At 42.2% G+C, this 21,333-nt stretch overlaps 1 protein-coding gene and 1 long non-coding RNA gene across 4 annotated transcripts in view; both read left to right on the top strand.

Annotated features, from left to right (window-relative positions):
- C1QTNF7 (C1q and TNF related 7) overlaps positions 1 to 6,324 on the top strand; it is a 67,922-nt gene extending 61,598 nt beyond the window's left edge. For all 3 annotated transcript variants that reach the window (XM_010973000.3, XM_045508730.2, XM_045508729.2), the window contains exons 2-3: positions 1,492 to 1,737; positions 5,233 to 6,324. In XM_010973000.3, the coding sequence (XP_010971302.1) occupies positions 1,500 to 1,737; positions 5,233 to 5,864 (870 nt within the window). In that variant the 5' untranslated portion in view covers positions 1,492 to 1,499 and the 3' untranslated portion in view covers positions 5,865 to 6,324. The remainder of the gene's footprint in view (positions 1 to 1,491; positions 1,738 to 5,232) is intronic.
- Positions 6,325 to 10,428: 4,104 nt separating this feature from the next.
- LOC123613679 (uncharacterized) lies at positions 10,429 to 21,333 on the top strand. Its single transcript, XR_006721064.2, has 3 exons — positions 10,429 to 13,705; positions 13,898 to 13,925; positions 20,396 to 21,333. It is a non-coding gene; the product is annotated as an uncharacterized LOC123613679 (long non-coding RNA).

Here is a 21,333-nt window from a genome sequence, read left to right as displayed (position 1 = left end):
CAGAAACTCCATCCAATTGCTTTTCCCACATGTTATAATTATTTCCTTTGGGCAAGTATGCACCAGGCATATACATCAAGCCTCGCACAGGTTTCTTATTAAAGCACAGGCCCAACCATGCAAAAACCACTCATTTACACCACCCCAGAACCACATATATACATTGTCCCATCCTCGATGCTGGTAATCCTAAAGACCATTAGCCTAGAAAATTGTGTCCCCAGCCTATATGCCAAATGCCATGCTAATAAACGATCCATCACTCTCAGCTGCCCAGCTTTGTGGAGGGAAATACCAAATCTCATTGGATCACAGCTGAAGGGACCTGCTGCCTGCTTCACTCGGAGCACGTGGCTCTGTGCATGAATTAATTTCACTCAGCTCTTTAAGGGAACCCCAGTGCTAACAGATTAATGGGATATCGTGGCATTGTATCCTGCAGGTTTTGAATTAAAGTTTGAGACACCCCCCTGACTCCGGACATGCAGAGTACTCCAATTACCACTAATTGGCATGACACATGATTCTCATGTGAAAAACATGATTTTCCTGAAAATGTCACTTCCTTTCTCTTGCTTTAAAAAGCCCATAAATTCTAAGGAAACGACCACGGGTGCATGCAAAGGTTAGCTACGAGGATGCCTACCTAGCACGGTGTTTACACTGGCAAGAAACTGGAAGCACATGTCTGTGACAGGGAACAGAGTACATAAAAAACAGCAGGACAAATGCAACAGTTTTTTAATCTTCTGAATACTTTTTGACATGGGAAGACGCTCATGACATATTAAGTGAAAAAAGTTAAAGAGTTGCAGGAATGATATGATAGCAATTTTCTTCAGAGCACAGAAAAAGAGACCAGAAAGATGTAGACGTCAAAATGTAAAGAGTAATTACCTCTGGGTGTAGGAATAACATTAATGTTTATCCTATTCATTTGCATCTCTAATTTTCTTTCAAAAAATGGGCACTTTTTCAAAGAAAACACATCTGTTTTCAAAAGTCCATCTTTGATTCCTGCAGGAAAAAAAAATGCAATAAAGTGATTTATTTTGAGATAAACAACAAGTTCATACTTTCTAGCATAGTGAACTATATTCAATATCTTGTAGTAACTTATAGTGAAAAAGAATATGAAAACGAATATACGTATGTTCATGTGTGACTGAAGCATTGTGCTATACACCAGAAACTGACACAACATTGTAAACTGATTACACTTCAAAAGAAGATATGTATACCAAAAAAAGTGATTTATTTTGGAATATTTTAAATCAGTACTTCATCTCCACCCACCCTTGTGTGGGGCACTGAGAACTCTCCATCAATAACATGCTGATCCGGTGGAATAATGAGGGTGAACAGGGGTTTTAGACACGCGTGGAGAGGTGAGGGCTGGGGGGTATTGCTGCAAATGCCCTTTCTCATGTTCAGCTCTGCCAGAACTCCCACCTAAGAGAGTGCATTTATGTCCGTGTTTTTCTCTTCCAGAGCCAAAGATGTTTGTCTTGCTCTATGTCACAAGTTTTGCCATTTGTGCAAGTGGACAGCCTCGCGGCCATCAGTTCAAAGGGGACAGCTACTCCCCCAAATACATCTGCAGCGTTCCTGGCTTACCCGGACCTCCAGGCCCCCCTGGCGCAAACGGCTCCCCGGGGCCCCATGGTCGGATCGGCCTCCCAGGACGAGACGGTAGAGACGGCAGGAAAGGAGAGAAAGGCGAAAAGGGGGCTGCAGGTAAGGGATGAAGTTCCATAAACACCCCTCTGTCATCCCCACCTTAAAATGACTCCCTTGCTTTGTTGCTTTTTCTAACAAGACTAGCTCCTTAAATCCCCGCTCTACGTCGCCTTCATTCCTCATAGCAACTCACTGAGTCCTCACTGTGCTTCAGACTCTGCTCCCAATTCTCTACCTGCACTCCCATTTCACTGTAATGACAGCTCCTTCAAGGGGCCATGATCATGCTGTACAGATGAGAACACAGAGCGATAGCATGACGACACGCATCACTGGGGACAGAAGTGAGCTGCTAGTGAAGCACAGAGCTGGATTCTCCTGGAACACCTGAAGCCCGTGACTGCTGGGCTGGTGCAGCTAGCAGGCAGTGGCTGGATGCGAGAGCATGGATGGATAGATAGACAGACGGATGGGGAGGAGACAGACAGATGAAGCGGGGGCAGAAATTAGGAGCCAGAGGCACAGAGGCCATCCTGCTCTGCACTAATACCCTGAACAAAGGCACAAAAAGGCTTCTAGATTTTGCTTTTCACAGACGACATGACAGTAGTATTAAAAAGCCTATCTTTCCCAGTTCAACACTTTCCCACCTGTCCTGTAACAGCTAAAAAAAAAAATAGATGTCTTATAGCTTATAGCTCTGTCCAGCCACACAGTTGTCCTCTGCTCGTTCAGTAGTTCTCACTTTTCTCCCATGTCAGTCACCCACAGCCCCTAGCACAGTGCCTAGCATGTAGTGGATGATCAGTCAGTATTAGATGGTTTAGTTGGATGCATGCATGCACACGTAAATCTAGGATGGACTGATGCATGGATGGATGGATGGAAAAAAGAAATGGTACTGAAGAAAAACTCCTTGTAGACTCATTTCATGAAGAACTAAGAAGAAATCCTTTCTCTCCAAGCTTCAGTATCTAACCATAGACTAACACTCCATAATTCTCCTCTCTACCAAGCAGATGTCTGCCCTGAATAGGGAGGGGAGAATGATTTATCCCTTCATTCCATTCTTCATTAATTGTCCCTTATCACAAGGGCAAATCCTTTATGTAAACAGGAAGAATTTCAATAAATTGTTACAGCTAGCCCTTGATTAGCTAACTCTCAGCAGTTCAAAATATTAAATAGCTACAGAAATCCAGGTGTTGAGATTGTAAAGACTTTTTCATGGCTCACACTATGAACTTGTATCTTAGTATTTCTGGCTTGGTCTTAAAGAATTTTCAAGAGGATGAGACCTCTAGCAATCTAGTCCAACACCCTCATTTCAAGAACCAGGAAACTAAAGTCAGAAGGACAAAGCCCCTTCTTCAGACTCATCTAACTAATCCAGGGCTGGACAAGGGCTTTTTCAGGTCTACTGAGTCACTGTCTACTACTTTCCCCACTAGGTTTAGACTGGATTTACATCCAATTTCTTCACCGTACAAATGGGTCATTTGAAACTCAGACAAGAAGTGACTTGACCAAAGTTATAGAGGCAGAGGAATTTCAATACAAAATGAAATTTAATGGTAGGAATTGCTACTGATGTCAAAATGTGTTTTTATTGCTGTATCTAAGGTCACTGATTAAGACAGCAAAAGTTAAGCTCCTACTGAACATAAAATAACAATGTATAAGTTGTGTTAGTCCTTGATTCCAAAGTTAATTTAACAGTAAAATAGTATTCATATTCCATTTCTACCAAAAAGAAGCAAACATTGAAAGATCAGACTATCATGGCCTTATTTCAAGAAATAAATACCAGAGTGTGTTCTGACTGGGGCCAGTGGAATTTCAACCGAATAACAGAAGTCATGTAGAACCGGGGGATGGTCCTGGGGTCAGTAACAATGCTGACCCTAGTCACCAAAAAACAGTTGCTAATTCATTATTAGCATCTTCCGTGCATCACAAATTATTAAACAACCTCTTCTAAAATTATTAAAACAAAATACTTAATGTTTTAAGGGTAAAGATTTCATTGTCCTGAAACTTGTAGTATCCAGAATGCTTCATTGCTAAATTTGCCAAATAACTAAAAAATAGTCAGACTCATATTGATGTATGTGTAATATTCAAATAAGTTATATTAAAGCACTATCAAGATAAAAGGCTTAGCTTCATAAAGGTTCCTCAGAACAGATACATAGTTAAGACTAAAGCTATGCAATGTAACAACGATATAGTTTCCCTGACTACAAAATTGCATTACAAATTACCAATAATTTGGATACTTTTCAATAAAGTATCATTATACAAGCACTATTTATGGAATGCTTTTGACAAAAAAAATTGAATGACATTTTGATGCTTCTAAACACTGTTATTACATATACGACTTAAACATTAAATAGATTTTACTTATCATTTTCAAACCATGATCATAATTTCTCTCCATTTGGCCTTTGATTGATCTGTAGATATAAAGATCTGGACAAACAGAAAATATTCCTGTATGATGATTTTGAATTTGTTGAAATCCTTCCACAACTCTCGTATCTTTTCTATATACATGGAGACCCAGAGAAATTAAAAGATCTGTCTAAAATAATACAACCATTTAGCTGTGGTGCCAAAAAGAATGAAAGCTTTTTGATTTCAGCCCCAAAGGTAAGAGGCATTTTGGTGAAGGGGAAACTTGGATTCCAGTCCCAGCCTTGCTACTAAAGCAAGTTTCTTCACCTCTCTGGGACTCAGTTTTCTCCTCCAAAAAAGAACTACCTGCAGTGGTGGCAGTCATCCTTGCTTAGTTATCGTGGCATATTGAAGAGCCCTCGCTGTGTTGCAGGTGCACTTTACAATTTATACTCTGGCCACTGCCCCAGGAGATGTTCAGGCACCAGAGTCAGGCAGGCATGAGTTCAGATCACAGCTCCATCACTCACTAGCTCTGTTCCCTTGAGCGAACTATCTTCTCCATGGCTCAGTTTTCTCATCTACAGTGAAAGTAATATGAAATCCTAGTTCATAAAGTTGTGGTAAGACTTAAAGAAGATAATGCATGCACACAAAGCATTGCCCCTGGTGCGTGCTAAATATTCAATAAATATGAGCTCATCTAATTTTAACATTTTTATTATTAACACTGATAGAAGGAGAATGGGGCATGAAACTAAGTAGCCTCTAAGCATTCATCTTGTTCTCTCTGCCCCCATGATCCCACTCCAGGGGATAATATCATTGTGCCCACTGAATTCCTCCTGTGGTGATGAGTATCTGTAAGTGACTAGTTTAGCAGCAGGTGATCCATCATCAAAATGATGGTTAATTATTTTAAATTAATTGGGATTTAAATGACTTCCTACACATGCAAGAAGTTGTTCTTGATGTTCTCATGAGATTTTTCTATTTCCACTTTAATGCATCAGTGATTTTTTTTAAATATTAATTATTTAGTAGTATACTGTTGAAATTGACTGAAAAAACAAAATTTAGGGTCTGTGGGCATGTTGTTTGTGACTCTATATTTACAGAATCTACTAATTCCACTATAAACTCTGTTTGAAGGTCTGAGAGGTAAGACCGGACCACTGGGCCTTGCTGGAGAGAAAGGGGACCAGGGAGAGACTGGGAAGAAAGGACCCATGGGACCTGAGGGAGAGAAAGGAGAAGTAGGTCCTGTTGGGCCTCCTGGACCAAAAGGAGACAGAGGGGAGCAAGGGGACCCGGGGCTGCCTGGTGTTTGTAGATGTGGAAGCATCGTGCTCAAATCTGCCTTCTCTGTTGGCATCACCACAAGCTACCCAGAAGAAAGGCTACCTATCATATTTAACAAGGTCCTCTTCAATGAGGGAGAGCACTACAACCCTGCAACAGGGAAGTTCATCTGTGCGTTCCCTGGGATCTATTACTTTTCTTATGATATCACATTGGCAAATAAGCATCTGGCCATTGGGCTGGTACACAATGGGCAGTACCGGATAAAGACTTTTGACGCCAACACAGGAAACCATGACGTGGCTTCGGGGTCCACAGTCATCTATCTGCAGCCAGAAGATGAAGTCTGGCTGGAGATCTTCTTCACTGACCAGAACGGCCTCTTCTCAGACCCAGGCTGGGCAGACAGCTTGTTCTCCGGATTTCTCCTCTATGTTGACACGGATTATCTAGATTCCATATCAGAAGATGATGAGCTCTGATCTGCTGGCCCAAATGCCCCATGATCCTTGTGGAAGAAACTTTGACTTAATCTGGGGCCCTGGAAGGTGGAACAAGAAGAAATGAGATCCAAAAAAGACCCCCACTCAGACTCCAGAGCATTTACAGACAGTTCTAGCAGAATCTATTAAAACAAGTTGACCCACCAAACCGATGAAACCACAACAGAATTAATTATATAAAACAATAACCCCAGATATGTTCTCTCAAAAGCAATGTTCACAAATATTTAAACAAATAAAGACAACGTTACAAATTCTATTAAATTCCGTGAGTGCTAAAACCAGCTGGCAATGATATTGTCTCATTAAATCTTTGTAAAATTGCATTTCTGCCTATTATTTAAGAGAATCATAACATCCCAAATTCCTTGACAATTCTCAGAAGGCTACAGTAAGAAAAAAAAATAAAATAAAGGTAAGAGTTGCCAAGTACTTTCAAGCAAGCCAAAGTGAAGTGATTTTTTTGTTGTATTATTAATTCCCTTATGCTTGTATATATTCACTCAACAACTCTTTAATGAGCTTGTATGAGCCAGACGCTATGATGCTGGGTCAGATTCAATAATGAGTTAAGATAAAATTCCTACCTTCATACGGGCTAGTGTGTGATCTGCATGCTGTCACAGCTCAGCATGATGAGCACCATGGCAAATAGATTGACTCAATGCTGGAGGCACAGGACCTTCTCTTCCTAGGAGTGGGGGCCAGAGCATGGAAGGACACCATGTGTGCTAAGGTGTGTATTGTTAAGTAAGTGGGAGGGGTGCAAATAAAACAAAGAATTCAGCAGCTGCATTCTCCCCACTTCATCCTCAAAACACCATTGGTATTTGAATCAAGAAGTGGTGGAAAATCTAGATACCCCAGGAGGAGTAATCAAAATGAAAAGAAACAAGTTACAGAGACCAGTCAGCAGATCATTCTCCTAGATTCTTTATTGTGATGGTCTCCCAGGACAAGTATTTGTCCTCTCAGCTTTCTTGCAGATACTCAGGCACTCTCACAGGCACTACTTTACATTGTAGCAGGACATTGTTTTAATGGATTTCCCAGGTATTGAATTCAAATAAAACGAAGTATATATTCACTGGTTTATGAATGAGTTGATGGGAGGAGTAACAGGAGGAGGAGAGGGCATGATCAAACACCAGAGCAAATGGCTGTCCCTTCCAAGTTTCACACATCCCTTAGTCCCACTTTCTCACAGCGGTGACATCTTGTTCCGCACTGAACTGCAATTCCTCAGTTAATCTCACCCATAATTCTCTCACCCCCACTCCCTTGGCTGGTAGTAATGGTATTTCCTTGCATCATGTGACCCTCCTTCTATGTATTCCTCCCTTTGCTCATTCAGTTAATAAATATGTCTTAATGTCTCCTACATATGAATCACCACATTGGGTTCTGTGAAGGTGAAACAACACCAACATGAATATGGTGCAGCCTCTGTCGTCAACATTTCTAAGGATACAAGAAAGGAAATGACATGCACTCACACACAAAATACCTAGAATTCTGGACATGAACGTTCTAAAACATGCTAAGTGCTAAATGGGAGACAGAGACAAAATACTTTGGAAGGAATGCTGAGGAGGAAAGATTAACTTCCAAATTACAATGTGAGAGAAAACAGCTAGAGAAATCTCTGCCCCCTGGGTCTGAAGTGACAGAGAGGACTCGGAGTGGCCAGCGTGGGGGAAGGGCACTTCAGAGAGAAGCTGTAATAGGGACAGAGCATGAAAGCGAGAACAGAAACCCAAAAGAGAAATCCGTGAGCCATACTTGCAAGAGTCCCCCCAAACGTCAACCTAGGGATTAGGGGCTTTACTTGTGGGATAGTGTGGAGCCCCTGTGCATTCCAGAGCTGGGTTGGCCATTACCAAGGGTAAAATTTACAATGACCAAGCCACTGTGCATAGGGGTGGTCCTTGCTTCTCCCATCTCTCAGGTCTGTCTTGCTTCCTTCGTCTTCCTCCGCCTTCCATGCTTTTTCCACTTGTTGCTCTGCCTCTGAGTCAGCATGTGGGTCTGGGAGGCCAGGGGCAATAAAAATTAGACCAAGAAGTGAGAGAAAAGGTGGTTTGACATAGTCACCTGCCTCTGTATAGCAATTGAACCTGGAATTCCAAGCTGTAAATTGAAAAAAAAAAAAAAAACACCAACAGAAGAAGCTAATCTGGGGAACAACAAAATACGTGCCTTTTGAAGACCATGGGATTCACTGGAGAAACTGGAAATGGAGACATTATTGCCGACAGTCATGACTCAGAAGATTATTATGCGGTTTAAATTTTTCTTCTGATCATGATCCTTTAATGCATTCATTTTTGGGACATTGTTTACTTTCTTATCTCCTAAATGTTTCTTTCATTACAAAGCCTATTTTGAGTAGCTTTTTAAACTGAAGTTTCTTTAACTGGTTCTAGGCCAAGTGATGAATTTTATTTTGAAATATCTGGCAGGATGGTGACAGGGATCAGAGAGCTAAAGTGGGAATAGAAAGGCTATTTTGGTATTAAAAGGATAAACTCTTATACAAAAGCAGTTGTCTTTTATCCCCCCCCCAAAAAAAAAAAAACAGATATAATTTATCTACCTCTACTGATATTTGTGTAAGGAAGAACAATTTTGGTTTAAAAAAACCCAAGTCTCATTCCTGTCATCTTTTGTAAGGGCTGACTTTTAATGAATATGTATTAAGAAATATTTATTGACACTGTACCATCTCATTCCAGAAGGATTTAAAGCCACTTACAAAGATTGATAAACTACAGAATGAATACATTAGTCAGCAGCGGAAGAGAAGAAAAGGGCAAAATAAACAAACAGAAAAGGAAAGAGTAAGGCTAACACAAAACTGTATGTACGTGAACATGTGTGTACCTATGTTACACATCTGTAGGACACATGTGTTTCCTTGTACCCGTGTGTACATAAGGGCATCCTAAGGTCATCCATCATTTTGTTTGTGATGAAGCAAAAAAGAATCCATAAACTCTAAATCTACTTTTTCTCTGCCACTCAATGAAAAATGGCATGGACATAACTACATTTTAGATATTAGCTATTTGTTGTTTTATACCTTCCTCTTTCTCTCTTTCCTTCTGTACCTCCACTTAGAGTAAATGGCCTCACTACTCACCCTGACCCCAAAGCCAAAACCTAAGGAATAGTCTAGATGTCTTCCCTCCCTTCCCCAGGGAATTTTGTTCAGCAGAAATGTTTATGGTTCTAGCCCTCCATGTACATTTCTGAGTCGTTGCAGGTTTCCACTCCCAATGCTGAGGTTTTGTTCATATACTCATCATCTCTTCCCTGGACTAGTAGGAAACTTTTCCACTGAACCTTTGCCTCTGGCCACAACCTTCCAATCCATTCTTCACACTAGGTTAGATTTATCCTTCTCAATTACAAATATGGTCATGTCACTCCATAGCTTAAAAGCCAGCAGTGGGCCTCCAGTCTCTACAATATAAAATGTGTCTTGAACTTATTTGGGTTTTGCAACCTGAAATGCATGCCCCTTTTCTGCTATTCATACCCAGTTTCCTCCTGAAGGACCATCCTCCCTTATATGCTAGGTCTTTGAGCTTCTAAGTAGAACTGACTCTTGCAGTTTGTAGATCACTGGCCTGATTAGTCAGAACATAGTATTCCACTCACCAATATAAGTGGTTCAGGGAACTCAAACAGAGCCACAAGACTTTGCTGGGACATCTACAGAAGAGAATCTCATTCTTTCCCATTGGACTTAAACCTGTGAGCCTCTAAAAGCCATCTCACCATCACAAAGCATAATGTCATAGAAGAATGGAGATATGCACAGATGAGGTTGAAAAATGGAGATAAAGGATAGAAATGTGACTTGGAGTCATCATTTGGGTCCTGATCCAGACATGTCTATAATAGCCAGCTCTCCCTGTGGACTTTTCAGTTATGACCACCATTAAATGCCATTTTCACTTAAGCCCTTTTGAGGTGGGTATTCAGCCACTTGAAAAAGATGTTATCCTACCTAATTTTTCATGCAAGCACCCTTTAGCTGGGCACATTAGACTCTTTGGGATCTAACCTCTGCTTACTTTCATAGTCACATCTCCAAAAGTCACCCATATGCAACCTATAATCCCAGCAAATACAGATAACTGTGGTCCCAGGATGCCTTGTTTCTGCATGCCTCAGGACCTCTGCACATGCTGTTTTGTTTGCTCGTAATGCCATTGCTGTCTTTGTCTGCCTGATTAGGTTACCATTCAAAGCTCAGCTCAAAAGCCCAGCTCCTTTTCTCTAATCTCCCTCTACCTCTTCCCCTGTGCCCAAGGGGAACCACAGGTGATCTCAGGTGTCTTCCTTACCACCTGGAAACTAGTACATAGTCACAGTAGCAAGAGTGAACACTTACTGAGCACTCTTTCAAGTGTTTTGCATGTCTGAACTCACTTGATCTTCACAACAATTATTCTTCCCATTTTACAGATGAGGAAACTGAGAGACAGTGAGGTTAAGAAATGTGTAAGTGGCACAAGAAATGGTAAGTGGCACAGCAGAGCCAGGCAGTCTGGCTCCAGAGTCTAGTCTCTTCATCATCATGCTGGGTCCTTATCCTATTTCACACTCATTTCACAAAAGTGTCATCATACAGCTCATCTGTTTCTCCATTGGTCCATCTGGTGGAGATTTGTCCTATTATCTTTACGTCCCAGGACTGTACCCAGTGTCTGCCCTAATATGTGCTCAATAAAAAATGTGATGACTTAATCAGTGACAAGTTCTTCTGAAATACAATCTTTGCACATGGAGAGAGAGACAGAGATCACCACAGAAGAGCTCTATGATCGTCCTGTGAATTTATCAAGACTCTTAAGATTACAACTGACAGAATCCAACTCAAACTGGCTCAAGAAGAGGGAAGGCACTGAGGTAACACAGAGTTCTAGAGCCGTATCTGGGTACTTGTTCATTGTCCCCAGGACTTCATCTCTCCCCGTCTCACGGGTCGGCACTCCCCAGTGCAGACTTCACTCTCAGGCAGGCTCTTACCCTTGTGGTAGACAGCCAGCAACAGCTCCAGGTTTGCATTTTGCACCTCTGCAGGCAAAAATGTATGTATTTCTCTTTCTCAGTAGTCCTAGCAAAAGACCCAGGATGACAGCCTTTTAGTTCCAACTGGTCCTGCTTGAGTCATAATTATGTCGCTTAGTCGATGACTGGCCAGGGGGATGCGGTGTTCCCATTGGCCATGCCTGTATCACGTGGCCATCTCTAGAGCTAAGAACAGAATCGGTCCCACCTAAGTCATACGGAAAATAAAGATACCAAGCCCAGGAAACGAGAAGTTGTTGACGGTCAGTCAAAAGCAACAGGTGACCTCTGTAGGCTGTTTTTATATAAAATCAAAACCGCATTTATTTTGTCTGCATGATGCAAACTAAATGTGTTGCCAGAATGATTTTTCTCATAGAGAATCTAATTTCTGATAATATTTTGTCAGATTTGACTAAATACTGTGTCCTCTACCCCCCTGGCATCTGTGATGAGCTCTTGCTACAGGCTGCCAGAAGGCAAGCTCCCAGTCAACACTTTAAATGAAAGAATGGATTATTCTCAGTTGAAATCTTCTTCCCCTCTCACTTTCTGATTTTTTACATCAGTACCCTAAAATGACAACAATCTATGTGGTTATCTTTGATAATTGTAAAAAGAAGGAGGAATTACCCTTGGAGATTAGTCTCTTTGTGGAATCAAAAAATGGTCAGTAAATCCAATTCATTCCTTGGCCAACAAAATGATAACTGAAGTGGCGGTTTGAAATGCCATCCAAGGTCAGCGACTATGTTGCTGTCCTCATGTTCTCCTGCTTGTTTACTGAGAGATCATCCATGGTGCCTGATGATACCAGCAGCTGTAGGAACCAGCACCATGATGGGTCCTGTTAGCCCTGGACCTTACTTCATCCTCAAGAAAAGCAGTGCCTGTCTCCCACCTCGCTCCCACTAGAAGGAGGAGCACTGTATGGGCATGTCAGGAGCCCCAGTGCTGGGATGTTGCTTAAGAATGACAAGGGAGGAGGTCAGAGTTGAAGCCACATACCAAGATCTCTACAAATTCTTCCCTCCTGGGGATGTGCCACTCAGGGTCCAAGCAGGGAGCAGCAAGACACCCTCAAAAGGATTTGACTATAGAGAATACAGTGGAACAACTGCATTCAGAAGTGCAGGCAAGGTTAAAAGAACCAAGGACAGGGGTTGAGGTATCCAAGCACTAGCGACAGCAGGAACCATCACCACTTCACGGTCTGAAGTGGAAGGGTGGCAACACTAGTTGCTCATGCAGCAGAGAGCTTGAGACTCAGAAGAAGAACTTTCTCCAGGAACCATGCCCGGAGAAGAGCCTGGCCACCACTAGAACCAGAAAGAAATGCGGAGGAGGCTAAGGTGGTAAATCTCTGACCACACTCTCTTTCTACCCTCTAGTCTCCCATCTGTACCTCCCCCTGGCCAAACCCAACAGCTCTGGGAAGCAAGGGAGGCTTGGTAACATCATGCACAGAGACGGGCTTCTCAGACAATGAGCAGTTCAAAGTAGGACAGAAAATTGATGGGGAATCAAGAACTGGGGTGGGACCAGGTGGAAATTAAACAGCACAGGGCTCCTCTCTTTAATTCCTTCCCTCTGTAGAGTCTCTCAAAAACTCATATCAAGAGGATGCAATAGAACTGGTGCCCCATCTTGAGAAGGACAGAAGGGACACCTTCCAGAGCTGCTTAGGGCTGCCTGTAATTGATGCACAAGGAGCCCTCAGGTCTCACAGTGGTCCAGCTCCACTCACAAGAAAATGACATTGGAGTTTGGGGCCAAAGCTTTGCAGTGATGAACAGGTTTTGATAAAGTGTCCACCCTTAAGTCCCTGTCTTAAACTTACAACAGCCACAAGTGGCTGTTGATACATTCAAGGATTCAAGATTCTAGCCAAATAGCTTTCCAGCTCACTATGAGTTAAACACTCCTCTTATCCCGTTAAAGATGGGAAACTCAAGGCTCAGAGCCATTGAGCAAAGTGACCACAGTCAAGCCTTACACATGTGTGGTTGGAACTCTTGCCTGCTCACCTCCGGTGCCTGAGCTTTTTTGTGAGCACACACACCTGCACTACCCGCCTTCCAGACCATTTTGCTGAGACGCTGTTTCGTAGACAGGTTGCTGCATGGTGAGGAGAAAGCCCCTACCTCACTCCTCTTCCTTTGGTGCTGGTAAATGTTGTTTCCCTCCTATTCAGCTGGGAGCTAAGCTATCACTGTCAGTATCAAGACCTGCTCAAGCACAGCCAAGATATCCAGGGTGGACAGACAAGGAGGCTCTGCAAATTTTAAGAAGCCAAAACTGCACCCACCTCCCTCACTCTGCACAAGAAACAAAGACTGGCCCTAAGACGGGTGCTAGGTCTAGGGGTCTGGTTTAATTCTGCCAAGGAGGACCCAGGAAATCTTTTAGCATCATCATTATACCATGTGTTTAGAAAAATCCAGCAGTTGAATTCCTTTCAGTTTTCTTTACAAAACATGCTGAATATGTTGGGGAACCAAAGAGTCTTTTGGGGAAGGAATTTTTTTTAAAAACTATAGAATTTGCCATGAGGATTGTTTAAATTCTGTGCCGTGGTTTCCAAGAGACACACTGACACTGATACTCCTTTTCTTTCTGTTCTACATTAGGGCTTCTCAGCCTCAAGCAACTCTGAATTTGGGGCCAGACCATTCTTCGCTATTCAGTCCATCCAGTGCATCCTAGGAAGTGGAGCATGCTTGGCCTCCACCCAGGAGGTACCACTAACAACTCCACTCCCATCGTAACAATCAATGATATCTCCAGACACCGCCAAGTGTCCCCTGGGGGCAAAATTGTCCCCAGATGAGAAGTCTGTATAATATGATCACAGTGGCAGAGTCCACTCAGTCCTCACAATCTACCTGTTTGCCAAGGACCATTTTCCAAATAATCTTTTTTTTTTGCAGACAACCACATGGCTGGTCAGCATTTCAGGTAAGATATTTGGTCCCTTCTGAGAATCCCTAGTTGAACTGTTCCTTGTCCTGGAAAGGCCCAAAAGGCAGCTAGAAACTATGCCTTCATCCCAATTCCCTCTGACTATAGCCAAAATATTTCATTTTTGTTTTGTCTAGGATACAAAAATTGCAAAGTCTCCAACTTCTAAGAATGCGTTCCAAGAAAATAATTAATAATGTTCGTAAAGATTTAATTACAAGAAAGAGCCTTGCAGCAAAGTTTGGAATAAGAAAGCTGGGAAATAGCCTAAGTGTCTGAATACAGAATAGTGATGAAATACACTGTGATACATTCATCTAACAGAATATACATGGTGTCATCAAAGGTCATGAGGATGAAAGTGCACTGGTACCATAATCTGCTCATGAAATATTAATAAATCAAAGTAGATTACAAAAAAGCTACTCAGCAATTATCCTATTTTTAAAGTCTGTTTGCATGTGTGCATAGAGAAAGTCTAGATAAAAAGTTGTTACTAACAGAGGAGTTTTCATTTCTCCCCCTTGAATCTTTCAATGTTTATAATAAACATATTTTACAGACAACTTTTTTTACATAAGCTCTCAGATAGTCAAGGTAGTTGCATCTTATTATGACCCCAAAAGATGGCAGAGAAAAAAGTCTAAAAAGAGGAAAACACCTTAACATTGCAGGTGGACATGTGCACCAGCCTTGATGTCTTCTTGTGGCACACTTGAATGTCTATTCCAGAAGATTCTTTAAGGCAAGAATAAAACAAAATAACCCTAGTTTATATATATTTTAAATGATCCCACCCTAACTTGAACAGGGAAGGAAATGAGTCTTGAATTGACATCATTTTATGGAGTTTTTATTCGCCAGGAACTATAAACCCAATGGGTTAACCACAGTGTGAAGTCATTCAGAACCAATGCATTTCTTGGATGGACAAGGTGTTTATGAGCAGCCACATGAGGAAGACTGAAACCATGGCTTCGCTCCAGTGCCATCACAGAGGTGGCAGAATTTATTGAAATAAAATCTTGCTCAATCTGGTCAGAATTCCAAGAAGTGATCTGAAATCACTGGAAGTAGAAGAATTATAAACTCTTAAGACATTACATAGATGCTCTCAAATTACAGCACTTTTACAAGGCTGCTTGTGAGATGCTGTCTTGGCTGAAAGAAACAGTCAAAACAATAATCTCTATAATCTATCCCACCAACAGCGTAGGAGGGCTCCTTTTCCTCCACATCCTTTCCAGCATTTATTATTTGTGGACTTCTTAATGATGGCCATTCTGACTGGTGTGGGGTGGTACCTCACTGTAGTTTTGATTTGCATTTCTCTAACAATTAGCAATGTTGAGCATCTTTTCATCTGCTTGTTGAACATCTGGATGTCTTCTTTGGAGAGATGTCTGTTTAGGTCTCCTGTCTATTTTTTGATTGGGTTGCTTGTCTTTTCATATTAAGCTGTATGAGTTGTTTGTATATTTTGGAAATCAGTCCCTTGTCAGTGCATTATTTGCAAATATTTTCTCCCATTCTGTAGGTTGTCTTTTTGTTTTGTTGATGTATCCTTGGTGTTGCAGAAGCTTTTAAGTTTAATTACGTCTCATTTTTTTTTTCACTTTTATTTGCATTACTCTAGGAGCTGGTTCAAAAAATATATATTGCTGTGATTTATGTCAAAGAGTGTTCTGCCTATGTTTTCCTCTAGGAGTTTTATAGTATTTGGTCTTACATTTATATCTTTAATCCATTTTGAGTTTATTTTTGTATGTGGTGTTAGAGAATGTTCTGATTTCAATCTTTTACATGTAGCTGTCCTGTTTCCCAGCATCGCTTACTGAAGAGACTGTCTTTTCTCCATTGTATAATCTTGCCTCCTTTTTCATAGATTAATTGACCAGAAGAGTTTATTTCTGGACTCTCTGTCCTCTTCCATTGATCTGTGTGTCCCTTTTTGTGCCCCTACTATACTGCTTTGATTACTGATGCTTTGTAGTGTAGTCAGAAGTCAGGGAGCCTGACTCCCCCAGCTCCGTTCTCCTTTCTCAAGATGATTTTGGCTATCCGTGGCATTTGGTGTTTCTATACAAATTTTAACATTTTTTATTCCAGCTCTATGAAAAATGTCATGGGTAATTTGATAGGGATTGCATTGAGTCTGTATCTCACCTTGGGTAGTATGGCCATTTTAACAATATTAATTCTTCCAATACAAGAACACTGTATATCTTTCTGTCTGTTTATGTCATCTTCGATTTCTTTCATCAGTGTCTTATAGTTTTCAAAGTATAGGTCCTTTGCCTCCTTAGGTAGGTTGCCAGTGGAGGGGGTGGGGAGAGATGAACAAGCAGAGTACAGAGGGTTTTTAGGGCGTGGAAATATTCTATAGGATGTTATCATGATGGATATATGTCACTATACATTTGTCTAAACTCATAGAATGTGCAACACCAAGAGTGAACCGTAAGATAAAATACGAACTTGGGGTGATTATGATGTGTCAGTGTAGACTCATCCTTGGTTAAAAAACGTTTTGTTTTTTTTTTAAAAAACTATTCTGGTGAGTGATGTTAATGACAGGGAAGACTATGTACATGTGGGGTCTGAGGTAAAAAGGAAAATCTCTGTACCTCCCTCTCAATTTTGTTGTAAACCTTAAACTATTTTGAAAAAATAGTCTTAAAAATCTAATAATAATTATCACCATCATCATCTGTCCCTATCACAGCTTCAGATAACATTCCTCACACTGCAGTGCATCCCTATTATTATTGAAATTACTCTGGAACAACAACAGAGAGTTTCAAGAGTTTTCTATAGAAAACATCATGTCTTACTGTAGAGCTGGCCCTCCATATCTCTGGTTCTACATCCACGGCTACTGCGGACCAACAGGAAGGAACTTCAGCATCTGTGGATTTTGGTATCCCTGAGGGTCCTGTAACCAATCCCTCCCAGAAACCGAGGAACAAGTGTACTCAGAACTAAAATCACAGTGCAGCTGCCTGAGGTGTTCCAGTGGTCAGACATCTGGCAAAAAATAATCAGAAGGTTGGTAGGTAAGATGGTCAGAACCCAGAATACATATGCATGGATGTATCAAGCCACCCACACAAGAAGTCCTTACCCACTGGACTCCTCCTAGGCACAATATTCAAATTAAATTCAGGATATCCAATCAAATTTGAATTTCACATAGCACAACAAATAATTGTTCAGTGTAAGGATGTCCCAAATATTTAACTGGGTGCTTGCCTTGTATTCTTATGTGCAAAATGTGGCAGCTCTATCCTCTTAGAATTCTCCTGCAAAGGCATAATAGGAATCTAAGTGACCTTCAGACGGCCTGTGCACTAATTTCTCCTAAAAGAAGCAGGTTTTCTTGTGAGAAAGGATTCTTAGCTTCCCAAAGCAGCTTTAAAGAGCCAAGTTAAGCTGAGTCAGAAAGACATAAGAAGAGCTGGATGGAAAGTCGGAAGACAGGAGATCTAATCCCAGCAATTCCTGTAACCTTTTGTGACTTTTGGACAAGCCACTTAAATCCTGTAAGTCTGTTTCCATATCACATCCTCGGTGGAAAATAAGTGAGTGCCTTTCTTTCTCTAAACTCACGGCAGACATTGGTAATCCATCACAATGTTCCTTCCCACTGTGCCCAGGGGCAGCCTCAGAATTCTTCTCTGCAAATTCTCTGGGAGGCCACCATCCACGGACAAGACTACACCCTTGAGAAGAAATCTACTTGTCTTCCTTGAATTATGTGAGCCAGTGCTAATGAAAGTTTGGAATCTTTCATGCTCCAAATTCAACCCTAAAATGTGAGATCATAACCGGTTTCACATCCTCAATTGAAAGAAAAATACACTGCCTTCTGAAGGAGATTTGTTTTCTTTTAAATTCAGAGCAGGGGAAATGAGCACAGGGTCCTGCTTTGACCAGACCTTGTAGGAACTGGTTGGCTCCAGCTGTCCTCAAGGACCTCAGTGGGGAACATGGCAGATCTTGACTCCCACCCTCATGCTGACCTTGGTTCCACTCTTCTTTGTGTCTCCTTCATTCTGCATCCAGGGGCTTCTCATCCCACCCACTGGCTTCCTCACCCTCTGTGTATCTCTTCTGCCTAATGGATTCTGTTTTCTCATAATTTCAACGTCTCCTGGCCTCTCATAGTCCAGCACAAGGTCATGGTTTCTTTTTGCCTCAGCTGCGGTTGCTCGACCTCTGTCTGATCTCCCTTCATTTCCCAGATTAAATGCCCCAGAGTAAGGCTGTCACGTTTAGCTGGCCTGTTTGCCAAGGGGCCACTCTGAGGATAGGTCCTGTGCTGAGTCAGAACCCTCCATTTGTCCAGTCAGCTGGGATTGGAAATACTTCATCTGAAACATGGTTGTCTGGGCAAAGCCCATCAGCAGAAGACATTAGTGGGTTGGCATCTTTCTCTCTTTCTCTCTTTCTCTCTTTCTTTCTTCCTTCCTTCCTTCCTTTTCAAAAGGGTCTGACAAGCAGGTACCATGATGTTCATAACATCATAGAGTTTTTTCAAGGACCAAAGTTGACCGTGTATGTGAAAAGCGACCGTTTTAGCTGGTTTCTCCTGAAAGCAGCCCCTGAGGCAGGGATCTGAGTGTGAGGTGCTTATTTGGGAGGCGCTGGGGACTCCAGCACAGGCATGAGGACATGACAGAGGGGCAAGGGGGCGCCCATGAGGCTGGGTCGCTAAGCAACAGCTGCCTGAGGCTTATCCTAGGGGGAGTGAGGAGAAAACCCAGAATGAGCTCCCCCCAAAAATGAGGAAGTGAAAGTATTTAAGACCAACTCCCAAGAGTCATTGGTGGAGGGCTACCCCAGGATGTGATTTTCCCCAGGACTTCGGGCATGCGCTGGTGGTCCAGCACAGTGGCCTTCCAAGGTTCCCAAAAAAGGCCTCAGGAGCAGACAGAAAAATAAGACAACTGGATATCACCCAGAGCACCCTGAATTGGTTAAGGTCCACAGGGTACAGGAGAGGCACTGGCATCACCTGCCACAGCACTTGCCAGCTCTCAAATGTCAACTCCATGAGGGCGAGGAAACAGTGCCCAGCACACAATAGATGCTCAATACATTTTTAAGGGATGAATGAGTGAATGAATGAGTGATAGAAAGCCCTGTATAAATGAATGTAACTGTTATTATTGGGACTGTTGTTGTGGGTCCTTCATAATTGTCTGCCTCTGTATGCCAATGAAGAGGCAATGTGATGGGAGAAGGGTAAAAGGGAGCACTGAGCAGGGACAAAGGACCACCAGGTAGGGCCAGAAAAGGCCTGGGTCTTAACACCATCTCTTTTCACACCACTACCATGTCTTGCACAAAGCAGAAGGAACGTCATCTTCCTACACACGTTTCAAGTTATATTTTAACGACTTCTTTTCTACAGTTTGTCCTTTATATTTGTTTCAGTTGTAGACAACAATGATCAGTGGAAGAGAGCTACATTTGTCTTTTTCCCTCAGTTCTGTGTTTCCAAGGACAACCCTGAGCCCTACTTTTGGTTAAACCCCACCCCAACCACATCACAAACGAGACGGCAGAAATAAGTATTGTGAGGGCGACCATAGGAACCCACCATCATTGAAAGGATTTGAGAGGACTTCCGTGTAATCTCACTTCTGACAGTGCTAAGCCAATTACTCAGAAGTCGCAAATGGACCAAAATACTGGCTTTTCCACTGATCCCACAAAATCAGAGACTGCAACTTGGATATGAGACTGAAACAAACTTCCCAGTGGTTGTCTCCAGGTCCAGACTTTGTGGGACATTTGCTCTGCAAATCAGAAATTTCTCCAGTCCTCAGAAAGGGCCACGGTCGACCTCACTCCAGGTCAAGTTCATAGAACCCCAGATCGGCCACACCTGCAGGTGGCCCTTTACACGCAGCCCACTCCCGAGAGTGACACAAAGGCCAGTGTGTTCTAGACGCTTGCCATCTCACCAGACAGGGAAGTCACTCCGCCTCCCTTTCTGCACTGGAAACATTGATAATTTCAAGCCAGTAAGAGCACTGAAATTCTTTTTCAAGGTGGCAGGGACTCAGGGAAAGGGAGTGGAGTGCAAGAGAAGAGCTGATCTGAAAACCAATTTCCTCTTTAATTCTCAGGGAACTAATAAAGCAAGCCCACCGCTGGCTACGCTGAGGGAATTGCTCTACAGAAGAGTCATTTCCAATTTCTTTTTCATCCTGTTACACATCAGTGCATTCAAGTCCATACAAAAGCCGTAAATGCTTCAATAGCCAGGGCTGTGTCTTTTGTTCATTCCATTCCTCACACAAGGATTGAGAGTAAACTCTGCAGTCAGCATTTAGCCAAGGAGTTTAAGGATGTCAAGACCCGGGCTCTAATATGTCAAAAGTAAAACTGTTTCTTTAGGAATGTTTCTTCCTTCCCAAAACAAGGCAAGAAAATAGTCATTTTGCTTTTGCTTCAAGGTTGACTTCGATGGGAGGAAAACGGAATGAGGCGGTTTACATTTTAAGGGCCTGACCTCTAGCGGCCAGCGATGGTAACTCCTCCACGAGAGAACAAACCCGACAGGGAGTGAGCTTGGAGAGGCTTCGGAGAGCATCTTTCCCCGCCCACCTCACGTTGCAGGGGAGGAAACGAGAGATCCGCAGAAGATGAGAAACTTGGGCGTAGCTGCTAAGACGGGGCTGGAGCCAAGGTCTCTTTCTTTCACTTCATCTCCTCCATTGCCCAGCCACATTTAAAAGCTAATTTTCCTTATATAGTGCAGTTAATCAACAAACAGAACAACAATGACAGACTCCAATTTCAGGCATCCATTCTGTGATTTGCCACAAACCTGATTAGATAAGTGCGGATAGAGATTTCAGTTGCTTACTGGATGAAAACAGCTAGATGGTAAGGGTTATTTCTTAATTATCTCTGAATCGCTAGTACTTGTCACCATAGTTGCCACACGGTGTCAGGTGGACAGTAAATAGCTAGATGGACAGGTAAATTTTAATATGAAATTAGACATCAGGGGGAGGGAAATAGCTCAGTGGTAGAGCGCATGTTTAACATGCTGGAGGTCCTGGGTTCAATCCCCAGTACCTCCATTTTTTTTTAATTATATAAATTTTTAAAAAGAAAGAAAGAAATTAGACATCAATTAAAACTGAAAGCTACCTGCCTAGTTTTCCAATTACCAAAATGGCAGATCTAAGATTTGAGATCAACAGTTCAGTCTTACACTAAAAGCTACCCTCTTAACCACTTGCCCTAGGGACCCCTGCTACCCAGGAAAGCCTCCCTAAATTTCACAGAAGCAGCCTTTCCGGATCTCTGAATTAACACAGCCGATTCAAGAGGAGATTGTGTTTTTCAGATGCTCAGTCAAAAGTTTTTGCTCTCAAATAGTGAC

This window comes from Camelus bactrianus, chromosome 2 (assembly GCF_048773025.1).
Source record: "Camelus bactrianus isolate YW-2024 breed Bactrian camel chromosome 2, ASM4877302v1, whole genome shotgun sequence".
In the NCBI taxonomy this organism is placed as follows: domain Eukaryota; kingdom Metazoa; phylum Chordata; class Mammalia; order Artiodactyla; family Camelidae; genus Camelus; species Camelus bactrianus.
Note: the sequence above shows the minus strand (reverse complement) of the source record. Positions and strands in the feature narration are given on the sequence as shown.